The sequence below is a fragment of the Aquarana catesbeiana genome, linkage group LG10, assembly GCF_042186555.1.
Source record: "Aquarana catesbeiana isolate 2022-GZ linkage group LG10, ASM4218655v1, whole genome shotgun sequence".
In the NCBI taxonomy this organism is placed as follows: domain Eukaryota; kingdom Metazoa; phylum Chordata; class Amphibia; order Anura; family Ranidae; genus Aquarana; species Aquarana catesbeiana.
Window position 1 is genome coordinate 126,375,122 of NC_133333.1, and position 14,858 is coordinate 126,389,979.

General features: G+C 44.4%; 1 protein-coding gene across 1 annotated transcript in view; it reads left to right on the forward strand.

Annotated features, from left to right (window-relative positions):
- The window catches only part of TECTA (tectorin alpha), a 193,555-nt gene that overhangs the window by 111,456 nt on the left and 67,241 nt on the right, over window positions 1–14,858 (forward strand). The window contains exons 14-15 of the mRNA XM_073601118.1: window positions 2,343–2,629; window positions 5,906–6,186. Of these exons, the coding sequence (XP_073457219.1) occupies window positions 2,343–2,629; window positions 5,906–6,186 (568 nt within the window). The remainder of the gene's footprint in view (window positions 1–2,342; window positions 2,630–5,905; window positions 6,187–14,858) is intronic.

The following is a 14,858-nucleotide window of genomic DNA, read 5'->3' on the forward strand; positions in this document are numbered from 1 at the left end:
TTTCTTATATAGCCATGGGCGTGGCCATCCGGTGACATCACCTGGAGAAGACTGGAGGAAGAAGACCGGAGAAAGAAGAGACATTGGAGCTACAACGGGGGACATTCTTCACTTATAGTAAAGGATTTGTCAAAAACCGTCTCTTGTTTTTTGTAACATTACACTGCTTTTTTTTTTGGTGAATGGGTTGGAGTACAAGGCACCCCATACACATTCACATGGGGGGGCCCTTTCTTACCCACAACCCTGGCTGGTCGTTGTGGGGGTTTGTGGGTGGGGGCTTATTTGAATCTGGAAGCCCCCTATAACAAGGGGGCCTACAGATCCCAACCCCCCATGTGAATGAGTATGGGGTACATAGAAAAAAAGAAGGTGTAGTGTGCAAAATGACAGTAGTCAGTTTTGACAATTCCTTTATTAACAAAACAAAAACAACTTCCCCCAAAGTAAATCCATCGTCAATCATGGTGCCTGTTGGCACAGCAGACCTGGAAAAAAAAGGTCCACTCTCGCCGTCTGCCAGCTCCGCCGCCTGACAGTTAATAAATAACTAAGGGGCAGGGTCACCCGGTGATGTAAACAGATAACCCGGCCCCCTTGTGATGCTGTCGGCCAGGGATATGCAACCCCTTAGTTATTTAAGAACTGTCAGATGGCGGGGCTGGAAGACGGCTGGAGCATTTGACTGGAGTGCACTGTTTTTTTTTTTTCATTTTCCGGGTCGGCGGTGGTGACAGGCATCGTGATTGGTGATGGATTTACTTCAGGGGACAGGTATTGTCAAAAACTGCCTAGTGTAATTTTTTACACTACACCTTTTTTATTGGTGAATGAGTAGGGGTACAATGTACCCCATACTCATTCACATGGGAGGGCCGGGATCTTGGGGACCCCTTGTTTAGGAAGGCTTCCAGATTTTGATAAACCCCCTGCCCACAGACCCCAACAACCACCAGGCAGGGTTGTGGGGGAGAGGCCCTTGTCCGCATCAACACGGGGACAAGGTGCTTTGGGGGGCAGAGTCCTCCCTGCCCCAAAGTAACCCTCCATGTTGAGGGCATGTGGCCTAGTATGATTCAGAAGGGGGGGTGCTTGCTCGTCCCCACCTTTCCTGGCCTCCTGGGCTGCATGGTTGGATAAGGGTCTGGTGTGAATTTTGGGAGGCATCCCATGCGTTTTTTCTCTTATTTTTTCTTTTTTTTACATTTAGTTGTCAGTGGGGAATCTCGCTGACAGCTGATGACTCATGGGTTGTTAAGAACACGTCAACCGCCCGCTCCTTAACAACGGCTATTCACAGCTTGTTAAGGAGCGGGCGTCTCTCCTCATAGGACCCCTAGACCCTTATTCTGAAAAACAAGGCAAGAGCTACTTCTGTGCTTTCTTATTAGGAAGACTGTCAGCTTCTGCAAGCATGGAAACACTATGTATTAAATATATAAAAGAAGATACCTAAACCTTCATAGTATTCGTATAGCAGTATAGGTGACCAGTAACTTTTCCCAGAGATCGGCAGTATCATAGCAATAATTGCAACGTAACAGAATTCAGTATACACCTACTTCTATTGGTGGTCTTTTCACAGTTGTGAATGAGATGTTTTTTTTTTACCTTGGGTGCCTAATTTTAGCTGGACCAAACAACTTCAACCTGGTCCAAGTACTGGCCCCAGAGCAGCATTGAGGTGAACACTAAATACACCCATATCCAGGTAGAAATCTTCAGTACTCTCAGCTTCCTTAGCAGGGATGCAAGGCCACAGTCATGTGGTAGCCAAATATTGTCTTACGCCCTTCTTGTACATGTCCCCCTAAAACCAAATTATTTCAGTCATGTGTACGACCACCTTCCCCCTTAAAGTACAGCCAATCAAACCTAGACAAGTTGCAGGCCACAACATCCAAAACACTTTAAGGAGCAACTATGGATAGTTGAACTGAAAACTATATGGATTAAAGGAGCTTTGTGCCTTCAGTCATTAACATCTCTTTACAAATATAGAGGTACACTGGACCTTCAACATACACAATAAAAGCTCCTTTAAAACCTGGGAACAGAATGCATTCATCTTAGTTGGGTGATAGCTGCAACATCTGCTGTTCCATGCATTCTTGCATTTATGTTTCATGCTTTCTATTCCATTGTCATCTATAACAAGTTAAACATCTATAACAAGATAAATCATCCATTGAGCAGCAGAAGAGAATGCAAATTTAGTTGTCGACTCTTTTAAAACTATTATTACCGTATAAAGACAATGCCTCCTAACTATTGGATTATTGCTCACACATTTCACTAATTCTTATTTTGTTTTTTTGTTTGTTTTATTTTTTTTATCATAGGTAAATGGAACACAAGTGACAATTCCATTCGTAACTGGACTGTCCACAAAAATATACAGCATGGAGGGATTTTTGGTTATTGACACAAGCCCTGACATTCAGATTCATTACAATTATTACAACATTATTAAAATTACCATCAGTGAGAGACTTCAAAATAAAGTCTGTGGTCTTTGTGGAAACTTTAATGGAGATCTAACTGATGATTATGTTACTCTAAGAGGGAAACCTGTCGTTAGTAGTGTTGTGTTGGCACAAAGCTGGAAAACCAACGGGATGCAAAAAAGGTTGGCTGTTAATAATTATAGACAACTAACATGTGGACAGGAAAATGATTTTGGTGGGATTTTAAGGGTGCCAAGCAATAAAGTTACTGACAATACATCAAAGTGTAAAAAAATATATAACAAAATTTATTACACAAAAAATTAATTTAAAAATATTGGCTGTACATATATTACGCAGACAGAAATACACATCTAATCAAATGATGGAACAAATGGTCACTCAACAATAGCATGGAGAGACATATCCCAACTAACAACTAACTTGGTCTTCAAAACTTAACCAACCAGTCCAATAATTTTTATGTATTATATTGTATTTTAATTAATGGCTTTATAGTATGTAAAAGGTAATAATGTGTACATCATTCTTTTTAGATGCTTTTATGTTATTATATTTGAAGTTTGGGGATTTGTACATTTAGGCTTCATGCGCACTGGACGTTATAAAAATGCCAGTAGCTTTAGCTGTAGAATGCTGCATTAGTGTTTTTAAGCGTTTGTGTTTTTTGGATTTTTTTTAGCAAAACTGTATTCCCGCAAAAGCTTATGGCTCAAAAATTCTCATAAATGCTGATTAGCCAATTTTTTTAGCGATTTTCAGAATTGGTGCACTTTAACAGCTGAAAAACTCCTCTTCAAACCCACTAGTTCTGTTTTTTTCCAGGCTCTTTACCGTGATCAGGGTTGGGCTGTATCAGGGTGACAAGTCTCGTCCCTGATCACCGCTCTGCAGGCACCCTAGGGGCGCGCAAGAGCACCATGCACATGGAAAGTCCATGTGACCGGCTGTGATTGGACACAGCCAGTCTCGTGGTAAAGAGCCATTTTATTGGCTCTTTACACGGATCTGGGATGGGCTGTGTCCGAGGGAAATGCCTCATCCCCTATCGCTGCGTTGCGGGCCCCCGGGGGCACGCAGGAGTGGCAAGAAGCCGAGGACGTCATATGACGCCCGACCAAGATGGGAGATCCCATCTGCAGATGTCATTTGACTATGGGCCAGGAGTGAAGCGGTTAAAGTGATGTTAAAGGCTCACATTTTTTTAAAATAATAAACATGTTATACTTACTTGCTTTGTTTAGTGGTTTTTCACAGAGCAGCCCTGATTCTCCTCTTCACGGGTCCTCCACCAGCGCTCCTGGCCCCTCCCCCTTGCGGAGTGCCCCCTATAGCAAGCCCCTAGCTGTGCTTGCTCCCAAACTGCCTATGTGTGTCCATAAAACACACAAAGTGTGGCTCGACCCACCCCCCACTCTCTCCTGTGATTGAGAGCAGTTTGAGCAAATGGCTGTGTCTCAGCCAATGAGGACGGAGAGACTCGGGAGGACCGCTGATCTCATACACATTGCTGTTTCGCGATGGAGCTCAGGTAAGTATTGAGGGGGGAGGTTCCTGCGCATATCCTTTCATTTCTTCAGCCTTTATAACCACTTTAACTGGTTTTAAAAACAAAAACAAAAATGTATTATATTGCAGCTTACTAATCCTTAGAAGAGGTGGCTACATTTCTTTTTGACAGACTCTTTCCCCTTTCCCCTCTACCTGGTGATCCTGCCGGTAATCTGTTATTTTTCACCCATTTATTATTGTAGCCACCACATTTAAGGATCGGTAAACTGCATTATATGACATATTTGATTTAGGTTTAATACTGTTTTAAATTGGTTGTAAATCCTTACACATACACAGTGAAGTGACTGGCCTCACGTGAAACAGAGATTAAACAAATCCTGCATAAGTTGTACCTGTTGATATGCAGTCTTCTCTTCTCTACAGCCCTTCAAAAATCAGAATTTATTCAGCTTGTCTGAGCTTTCAGAAAGCAGGGGATGGGGAGCTGAAGTTACACTTTGCAGAGCTCAGTGAGGGGAGATTAGAGCTGATTGGAAGGAAGGGACACACCCACTGATACAGCACACAGGAACATAGCTGAGGCTGTCATATAACAGACTGTGTGCTGGCGCTCCCCCCTTACCCCTGTCATCTTTTTACCTCTTGATTTCAGGAAAACTTGTCAGAAATTACTCATGCAGATAGCAGAGGAACAATGCAGCAGATAGAAAAGACACTTAGTGTTCTGGATTGAGACAAGCACACAGTGTAGATGGATATACTTTGTTCATATTTCATATCAGAGGTTTACAGTTTACAAAAACAATGACATGACTCCTTGCCTCAAAGATATAAGGTTGAATTATAGCAGTGGTCGCCAACCTTTCAGAATTCACAGACCACTAAACTCACAATTTTGAATCCCACGAACCAATAACAATTTTACATGCCTTATACACACAATGCTCTGTCTCTCTGTCCCCCTTTCCCTGGATCACACTGCTTCCTTATACACACAATTCTCTCTGCCCACCCCACCATGCATTCTGCATTACAATGCTACCTTACACAGACTCATCATTGAGTCTTACCTCCTTATCCAGCCATGTGCCCGAGCTCTGTGCTCCCTCCCACAGCCTGTTATCAGCGCTGCCATTGGAAGTCCCCTCCTTCTTCACCTCCCGCTCTCTGTACTACTTCTGACGCCTCCCTATAAGTTCACAGGAGCCAGGACTACAGAGGAGGCATTGGGTATCAGTCAATACTGTCAGCACGAATTGAGAACAACACTAGAAACAACATTAGATGGTATACATCTGTCACAATGTTGATTTGCGACAGAACCCCTGGGGACCACAAAAATTTTCTCATGGACCATCAGTGGTCCACGAACCACTGGCTGGCAACCGCTAATTTATAAGAATAGACTGTTTACTTTGCAAAGTGAATGTTTGCTTTGTTTATTAAATAAGGGGAAGCTGAAATGTATTCATCCAGTCACACATAAATCCTGTTTTTGATTTACTCTGTAAATAATTGGGTATTTAAAGTGAAAACAGTTTTGGTCCACATTTCCTTTTAGAGTATACATATACTTTTTAGAATGAACTGTCTGTATTCCTTTAGCAAATCAACCCTAGTGTCTCTTCACTACACAATCCAGGGTCATTTTTGTGAAATGCTAATTTACCTATCAATGTGTTTTGGGGGGAAATTGAGGCCACCAGTGGAAACCCAACCAAACTGGTAAAAAACCTACAAACTTCATCCAGATGGTGTCCCCAGGGGATTTCAAAACCAGGTTTTCGGAGCTGCAAGTCAAATAGGGTGCACATGTAAGCATTGTGTTGTTACACGCACAAATATGTATATAAGCATACTATGTGTTTGCTTGTTTTAAATTGTAAATTAAACATTTCTTTCTTTCTTTCTTTCTTTATTAGCTGCAATGAGTTGCAGTATTCTCAGTATGCCTCTACTTGTGACAATGTTCAAATCCAGAAGCTTCAGAGTGATGGATATTGCCTTAAATTGACTGACATGAAAGGCTTCTTTCAGCCATGTTATGGTCTGTTGGATCCTGTCCCCTTTTATGAATCTTGTTTTCTTGATGGATGCTACAACAACAAAAAAATCCAGCTGTGTGGTTCATTAGCTGCCTATGGAGAGGCATGCCGATCATTTGGAATTCTCAGCACAGAATGGATTGAGAAGGAGAACTGCTGTAAGTCTGAGCCAGTTATCCACTTTTATTTTACAGAAATACTCAAATGCTCAAGTGGAGTGTTACAAGTTATATTGAAGAGAGTTGGGAAAACAGAACTAGAGAAAACCTAAAAGACTTATTACAGTTTAAAACAAAAACTTGCATTCTCAGAACACGATGGAAACAGAGAAAGGCAAAGTACCCTAAAGTGTCACTAAAATAAATATTCAAAACACATTGCTCCCAATATAGAGGACTCTCACAGACGACTTCCCCACTGACCACCCACACCCTACGGGTCTGGGACCTCACTAATGTCCTATATACCCTGGCTCCCCACTGGCACCGCTGGGGGGGATTCAAGTGGTTCCTTCTTGGGGAACAGGTAGCCTTTTTTGGGTCCTGGGTTACCGACGGTAACTATAGCTGTGGCAAATTTCTGGATAAGGGCAAGTTGATACCCCTGGATGCCAGGGGTCCAGGCCAGGGTCGCGGAGGCGGAACATTTTCTATGCCGTGAAATGGTGAAGTGTTATCCCTATCCCCCACTCCCTTCCCATGTTCCCCAAGTTTTAACTTTTTTTGCTTTATTTAGAGTATGTCGATGTACAACGTCTGACTCTTATGCCCTGTACACACAGTCGGATTTTCCAACGGATAATGTGCGATCGGAGCTTGTTATCGGAAATTCCGACCGTGTGTGGGCTCCATCGGACTTTTTCAATCGGATTTTCTGACACACAAAGTTTGAGAGCAGGCTATAAAATTTTCCGACAACAAAATCCGATCGCGTCAATTCCTACCGTGTGTGGACAATTCCGACGCACAAAGTGCCACGCATGCTCAGAATAAATTTCGAGACGGAACTGCTCGGTCTGGTAAAATTAGCGGATTGGATATAGCACTTTCGTCAGGCTGCAATGTTTTAAATTGTTTAATGCAGCGCACTCTCTTCTTCTTTATAATGCTAGAAGAATGAAGTAGTTTTGTTGCTCATATTCACACAGACTTCTCACAAACTTCTTTCTTTATTATTTATCGTGATTTCATCAATATAATATTTTTATTTGTCACATCTACCGAAAAAATATTATTTTTGGGATGTTTTTGGATTAATTTTTTTTTTGTTTTTTTTTAAAGCCTGATCTTGTGTTTTCTTTTTCTTTTTCTTTTTTACTCCAGAATAGTTTTGGGTGTGTTTTGTGTGTCAAGTACCCAAAACACCATTATTATCTTGTATTATTTAATCTCAAGGAGATTGTTTGGTGTTGGTGTCTCTTTGGTAATTTCACATTGTAGTTTTGAAATGTACCTGCCTCCTCACAAACAAACTGTCCTTTTTGAAGGAAAACACACATAGGCGAGTATAATAAAACAAACCAAAAATGTATTAAGGGGTCATAACCAAACAAAGAGGGAGGCAACGCTGGAGAAACAGCAGAAATTGGTGAAGCCTTTGGCCCCCAGGGCACACATAAATCATTTTACTGCAAAATTGGTGGCCTGAGGAGTCCATATATAAGGGAGTACAATCTGGTCCAGAAGGCCAAGAGATCATGAACAGCAGCAGATGGCATGTATGTCCCCAGGCTGTGGTCATTCAAGAGCCTGCATCTTTTGCCAGACCAGACTGAACCCAGGGCCATCACTCTCTGGTCTTCCTTAGACGCTTCCTTCCAGGCTGTGGCTCTGGTGTTTGAGGTGTGGCAGGAGGAGGAGGAGGAGGACCTGTAGGAGGAGGAGGAGGACCATGGTTGAGCTCACAAATGTGGCTTTGGCTTGTGAGTTGGCCCCTCAACCCCTTATTTAGTTCTTGTAAAATGATAAACTCACATAAGAGGCGTTGGCCCTTCTCCATTTCCATCATTTTGCATGCTGTTATTTCTGCAGAGTCCTCTTCAACACTGTGGGGGATTCTGAGGGCCGCAGTAGCCTTCCAAAATAGGCCAATTGCTGCCTCCTTCAGGTTACTCCTCTTCCTGACACTTTTTTTGAAGGCAGAGAGGAGGGTCCTGGGTATCGGGCAGACTACTGGGCCCGGCCACCTCCTGGCTGAGACTTTCCTGTGTATGAAAAATTGACATCGTTTTAGTTTTTGGTTCATCAATCACAATCAGAAATTAGGAATCCAAACTAACCTAGATTTAACATCATTAATTTGACCAACAGAAATATTTAGAAGAATGCTATACCTGACTCAAGCTGGGCTCCTCCACATGTTGCTGCCTGGAAGGCCCAGGTTGGATGTCAGAAGCCTCAGCTGGGGGGGAAGGAAGCGTGGAAGGAAGAGTGGAGAGTGCTGGCCTGGGTTCAGTCTTACCTGCCAGAAAATGAAGTCTTTCTTAGTACCACAGCCTGGGGACATAAATGTCATCTGCAGCTCCTGATCTCTGGAAATCCTGGACCTTCTTGCGCTCCCTTAGATAAGCTCTCCTCATGCCACCAATTAGGATCTTCAAATAGGGGATGTCTGCTGTGGGGATCACCGGCTTCACAAATTACAGCAATTTATCCAGCGCTGTCTTCCTCTTTGTTTGATTCTTATAATGTGGGTGGTTTACCTGCCACAGACAGGGCAGCTCCCTAAACATATCAATGAATATGGGGATAAAGTCCTGATCATTCAATATATCCATTTTCTCTGCAAGACACAACACAAGACTAACCCTAATGTCAGGCTAAACTCTCCTAATCTTGTCCCAATATAGGCCTCAATCTATAAGCAGTATAGGCCCAAGTTTAAATTTTACCTTCGTTATCACGATCGGTGCTTCCTATAATCCTTCCTCCGCTCACAGATCGTGAGCATGCATGTTACGCTTTATATACACTGCGCATGCGTGAAACTCCGCCCGTCTCTGACGTTCTTTCTAGTCTATTCCCTGCCCCCTCTCGTTCGGCGTAGTGGGGAAGAGCACATGGCAGAGACACAACAGGTGCATGCTAATTACAGCAATGAGGAGGAGGAAAGCCCGGAGCCAGAAACGTTACGATCCCGGAGGAGACGATTTAAGGAATCAAACATGTCCTTTGTGGAGATGTTGGGGATGGTTGACATACTGAAGAGGGCCGACTATTTTGGGGTACGTCGATCCAAGGATCAACTCAGGAAACGGTGGTCGGACCTCAAATTAAGGGAGCACGATCAGTATAGAAGGATCAGGAGAGTACTGCAAAAAAGTAAGTAGTTGTCCTGTGTTCCTATTCATTATTTTTATTATATTTGTGCTGCTCCATGTGCTTTTCTTTACTGTTGTACAGTTTAAAATGGCAACTTTCATGTTCATGGACATATTATTCATTTGTAGGAAACAATGTTCGTTCGGCCGATAAAACACCATGTTTTGTCCAGATGCATTTCAATACATTTTTTCTGGCCTACTTCTCTTAAAATAAGTTTGGTGTCTAGATGGGTTTGTAACTAGAATGAAATGCAAACTAGATTCTGTGTAAGGAGAGGACACTCAGCAGCTGTTTACACATCTGGACGCTGGAGCACTAGTGTGGGACCCCAGAACACTTTTTATTAGGGGGCCCACACAGGTGCTCCAGTGTATACTACAGGGGTGACTCCATCTGTGAAGCTTGTACAAAACAGGTAAGTATTCAAGCTTGAAAAAAGGAAAACAATATTTCTTCATCTTGGAACTCTGCCAAAATAGACAATTGTACCCCACTTCCAAGCAATGTTTCATATTCCTATTTCTCCCATCAAATATCTGTGCTAAGTATAACTATTTTTTTTTACATGGGGAGAAAAGACTTGGAGGACACCACTCATCGGAGGAGACAACAGACCCCCCCACCTCAGGAAGAAGGGGAAATCCCCCAAAGCCAAGCAGAAGAGGAGGAGGGAGATGTTGTGGAAATTGTCAGCACAACAGGTGAGTGTCTGCGACCACAGGCTCAGGTAAGAGATGGATGCCAGCAAATTTATAATACATGGTGTGTTTTTTTTTTCTATATTTTTAGGTGATCGTGATGTTGTGGATGAAGGTCATTTCACCAGTGAAAGTGTCCAGATCCTGATCGGGGAGATCATGGGGTGTAATAGGGACTTGAAAAACATCAAGCAAAAGATGATGTTCAAAACAAAATAAAGAACATCATTGATGTTTTAGGGAGAGTTTTAAACCCCTCGAAATCCCTTACTTCTTTCTGCTTTATTTTTCTGAAAATTTTTTGCACATGTTTTGACACATTCTAGAAAAGCCAAATTTTGAAGATGCACACAGTGTGTCAACATGTGCTATCTGCCATCACAGGAGATCAATGTACGCGTTTTGGGGGTGCAACCCCTTCCTCAATAATAAAGTAGCTGAAAGGAAGGGGTTGCACCCACAAAACACGTCCATTGATCCCCCATGATGGCAGCTAGCACATGTTGACATTCAGCAATGTGTGTGCATCTTCAAAATTTGGCTTTTCCAGGGGTGACTTCACCCCATCTGAACGCAATATCAAACACAGTTTATAAATACTTGTGACAGACCTAGCCGGGAGAGAGACTTTTGGAGGGGAATGCTAGACTGAATACTAGCCTCTTGCCGATCGATCGTGGGCCCTGGCATTTGGGGGAACGGTGCTCTTTGTGAGCTGTATGCCTGGGGACTCTTGAGGTAGTATTACTGTGGATTCGGGTCCTGGTCCCCCCAGGACACACAGACTCTGGGGACCCTGTGTATGCCATATGGGAAATGGTGACTTGGAGGGTATGTCTTGGATTGCTTAAAATGGGACAGTAATATTTATCCCCAATATCTCCCAGGATATATATGTAAAGACTATTATTGGTTTGTTTGATTCTGAACTCAACATGTTAATTGAGTGAGCTGATCACATTAGCCTCCAGGACTGGCTAGGAGACGAACAGTCTACTCCTACTATAAGTGTTGATGACTAGGCTGAGGAGGGGGAGAACACTGTTTGTATTGTTAATTGTAATTAGCTCCTGCTATTGTGAAAATGTCCTGTGGTTGTACTTATGATAATGTATAATGTACTGTGTGAAGCTCGGTGACCACAAGTCTGGGCAAAAGGTCATGTTAGTAAACTAGCTCATGTTAATTAGGTTAATTAGGTTACAGGTGTATTGTTAGAGTAATATGAGCAGGAGGTCTGCACCTCCTCTTTTACTGTATAAAAGAGCCAGTATTCCTGTCAATAAAGAGAGATTCCTGTTTGAACTTACATACAGCCTGCCTGGTGTTTGTTCTGAGCTATCACAACTGGATTCGATCGGCACATAGCTGTAGTTCGAATCCCGGAGCATTGGATGACCAAACCATCAGATGTTGCGATCTGCAATCTGATTCTATAGCCGTAGAGGAGTGTCGGGAGAGTGGAATAGAGCGAGCAGGGGCTCGTTACATTGGTTGGCAACTGTGGGATTTGCTCTCCAGTTACTGGGACACTCCAAACCAGCCTGCAGGGGAGCCACTCTGAAAAACTTACTTGAGAGCAGGGAGGGACCGGTGGGATCGTGCTTCCTTGCCGTGAACACATCCAAACCATCACCTGGATCCAGGGTCCAGATAGCAGGAGAGGAGAGGTACTGATACCAGCCACCATGGAAGAGGAATTTAGAAGGAGGTTGCGAGAGATGCAGATACAGCACAGAGGACCAGTATCAGAGCAGGTCCTGCTAGGATGGTTTTATTCTATCCGCTGCGAACTCTGGAAGGAAGCGCTAGCCCGTGAGCAGCGAAACCAGGGAAAAGTTCTCCCCTCCATCCATGTAAGGTACTGGTCGCAGTATGAAGTGCGAATGCTTTTATTGGGGGAGCAGCCAAACCAGGAGTGGACAGCTGAGTTAAGCAGGCTGATCCGGGCAGAAATGCGTTTGGATGAGAGCTACAGAGCCCTCCAGTGGTATGTAGCCCAAGTGTGCCCATGGACAGCGGATGACAGCCCCACGGAAGGCTTTGACTATGATGGCCTGGGATTGTTATACTGGAGTCTGTCCAGGAACCCTGACTTTGGGAGTGATCGAGAGTGGCGTTTGGAGGAAATAATGGAGCACAGAGAGCGAAGACTGAATGTCTTGGAAGTGCACTGGGCACAGGAAGATTTGGAGTTTCTGGCCGTTCAGGAATGGGAGCTTGAGATGGCCTACAGACAGCTGCTAGACTCTGCTTAGCAGCAGGTTGGGGCTCCCTTTGCCTGGGACTATCAGGAAATACCAGTTGACAACTCTGAAATCCTGGCTGAAGAATTGACAATGTGGCAGAGTAACAGTGTGCTTTGCCAACCTGGCCCCGCAGCTATGGAGGCGGAAGTCTTATGGCGGATGCAGCAAGTGCTGACTGACCTTGATGAACCTGTTTCTGCATTGGATGATCTTGGATGGAGGAATGTGCCTGTCCAGCAGCATGCCAGAGAATCGGCAGTGGAAAATCTGAAGATTGCCGTCCCCAAAACTGAAGTGCTGACAACAGGGCAGAGCTCTGCTAACCTCTGCCCAGCACTGATAGCATCTTCTGGGTTCCAGGGACATGAGATGGTGAATCTTTATCCCCAGACACCAGTTGCAGAGACAGAGGATTTGATAGACTTTTCTGCTGAGGAAGAACAACCTGTTGAGCCTCCAGCAGAAGAAGAGCTGTTATTAGGGCCAAACTTCACTGTGCTCTGCCCAGCACCTACAGAAGTATCTGTGAAGTTACAAGGAACTTCCCCAGCTGAAGCGCTGGCAACCAGACAGAGGGTCCAAGATCTCTGCCCTACACCTGTGGCGGTTCCGGAGGCTCAGGGTGAGAACGAGGTGGTCACTTCCCAGCAGCAGATCAGGATACAGGGGGAGAAGGGAGAGGAGGTGTTCGTCGTCCCTCCCCAACAGTTGGCCAGGTGGAGGAAGTGGTCTTTCCTCCCCAGCAAAGATCCGTGCACCTGGGAGACAGTACCACAGACATATCGTCCCAACATCCAGATGAGGGAATGGAAAAGGAAGCAGCCGGCTCACCTCCCCAATGGCAGCTACACAGTTTGGGAGTGGAGGAAGCCAGCCTCCTGCCCCAACAGTTAGCTGGAGCGGAGGATGCGGAGTCCCCAGCAGAAGTGCTGGCAACAGGGCAGAGTGCTACCAACCTCTGCCCAGCACCGGCGACAACTACAGAGTTCCAGGGAGGCGGGGCAGTCGGCCTCCCTCTCCAACAGTTAGCCGGAGCAGATGGTGTGGGGTTTCCAGCAGAAGGGCTGGTAACAGGGCCTAGTACTGCTGGACTCTGCCCTCAACTAACAGAGGATGGATTTCCTGTGAAGGTGGATGGGACTTCAGTCTCCACCTGTATACCCCAGGGATGCTGGGCAGTCGGCCCAGATCCCCAACAGCATGACAGAGTGAGCCCAGACACCCTGTCTTCTCTCCAGTGGCAGAAAGGACTGCAGGGAGAAGGGCCAGTCCAGGCCTCTTTCCAGCGGCAGATATGTTCTCTGAGAGAGGCAGAGGTTGGCTGGGTGAGTAATGCTTTGTTTGGAACAATTTGTTTGGGGTACTGTGTGGGTACAGGCATTAGAGGACTGGAACTACTGACTAACTTCAGAGTCAACCCATCTGGGGTCTCCTCCTGTGTTAGTCTCCTGCTGAAAGGGGAGAAATGTGACAGACATAGCCGGGAGAGAGACTTTTGGAGGGGACTAAATGCTAGCCTCTTGCCGATCGATCGTGGGCCCTGGCATTTGGGGGAACAGTGCTCTTTGTGAGCTGTATGCCTGGGGACTCTTGAGGTGGTATTACTGTGGATTCGGGTCCTGGTCCCCCAGGATGCACAGACTCTGGGGACCCTGTGTATGCCATATGGGAAATGGTGACTTGGAGGGTATGTCTTGGATTGCTTAAAATGGGACAGTAATATTTATCCCCAATATCTCCCAGGATATATATGTAAAGACTATTATTGGTTTGTTTGATTCTGAACTCAACATGTTAATTGAGTGAGCTGATCACATTAGCCTCCAGGACTGGCTAGGAGACGAACAGTCTACTCCTACTATAAGTGTTGATGACTAGGCTGAGGAGGGGGGAGAACACTGTTTGTATTGTTAATTGCAATTAGCTCCTGCTATTGTGAAAATGTCCTGTGGTTGTACTTATGATAATGTATAATGTACTGTGTGAAGCTCGGTGACCACAAGTCTGGGCAAAAGGTCATGTTAGTAAACTAGCTCATGATAATTAGGTTAATTAGGTTACAGGTGTATTGTTAGAGTAATATGAGCAGGAGGTCTGCACCTCCTCTTTTACTGTATAAAAGAGCCTGTATTCCTGTCAATAAAGAGAGATTCCTGTTTGAACTTACATACAGCCTGCCTGGTGTTTGTTCTGAGCTATCACAACTGGATTCGATCGGCACATAGCTGTAGTTCGAATCCCGGAGCATTGGATGACCAAACCATCAGATGTTGCGATCTGCAATCTGATTCTATAGCCGCAGAGGAGTGTTGGGAGAGTGGAATCGAGCGAGCAGGGGCTCGTTACAATACTCATGTCTGATATTGCCTTTCTACAAAAGTTGAACTTTGTAAGTTCCAGATTTGTGTATTTCTTGTTGGTTTTAAACATGCCTGTTTTACCTTAAAAGGACATTTCTACTTTTAATGTCACCTAAAAAAATTGTTATACAACAAACATGTTGGTTTGTTTTAAAAACCTTTTATAAATGCACATGTGATTGTGCTTTGATTAAAAAGAT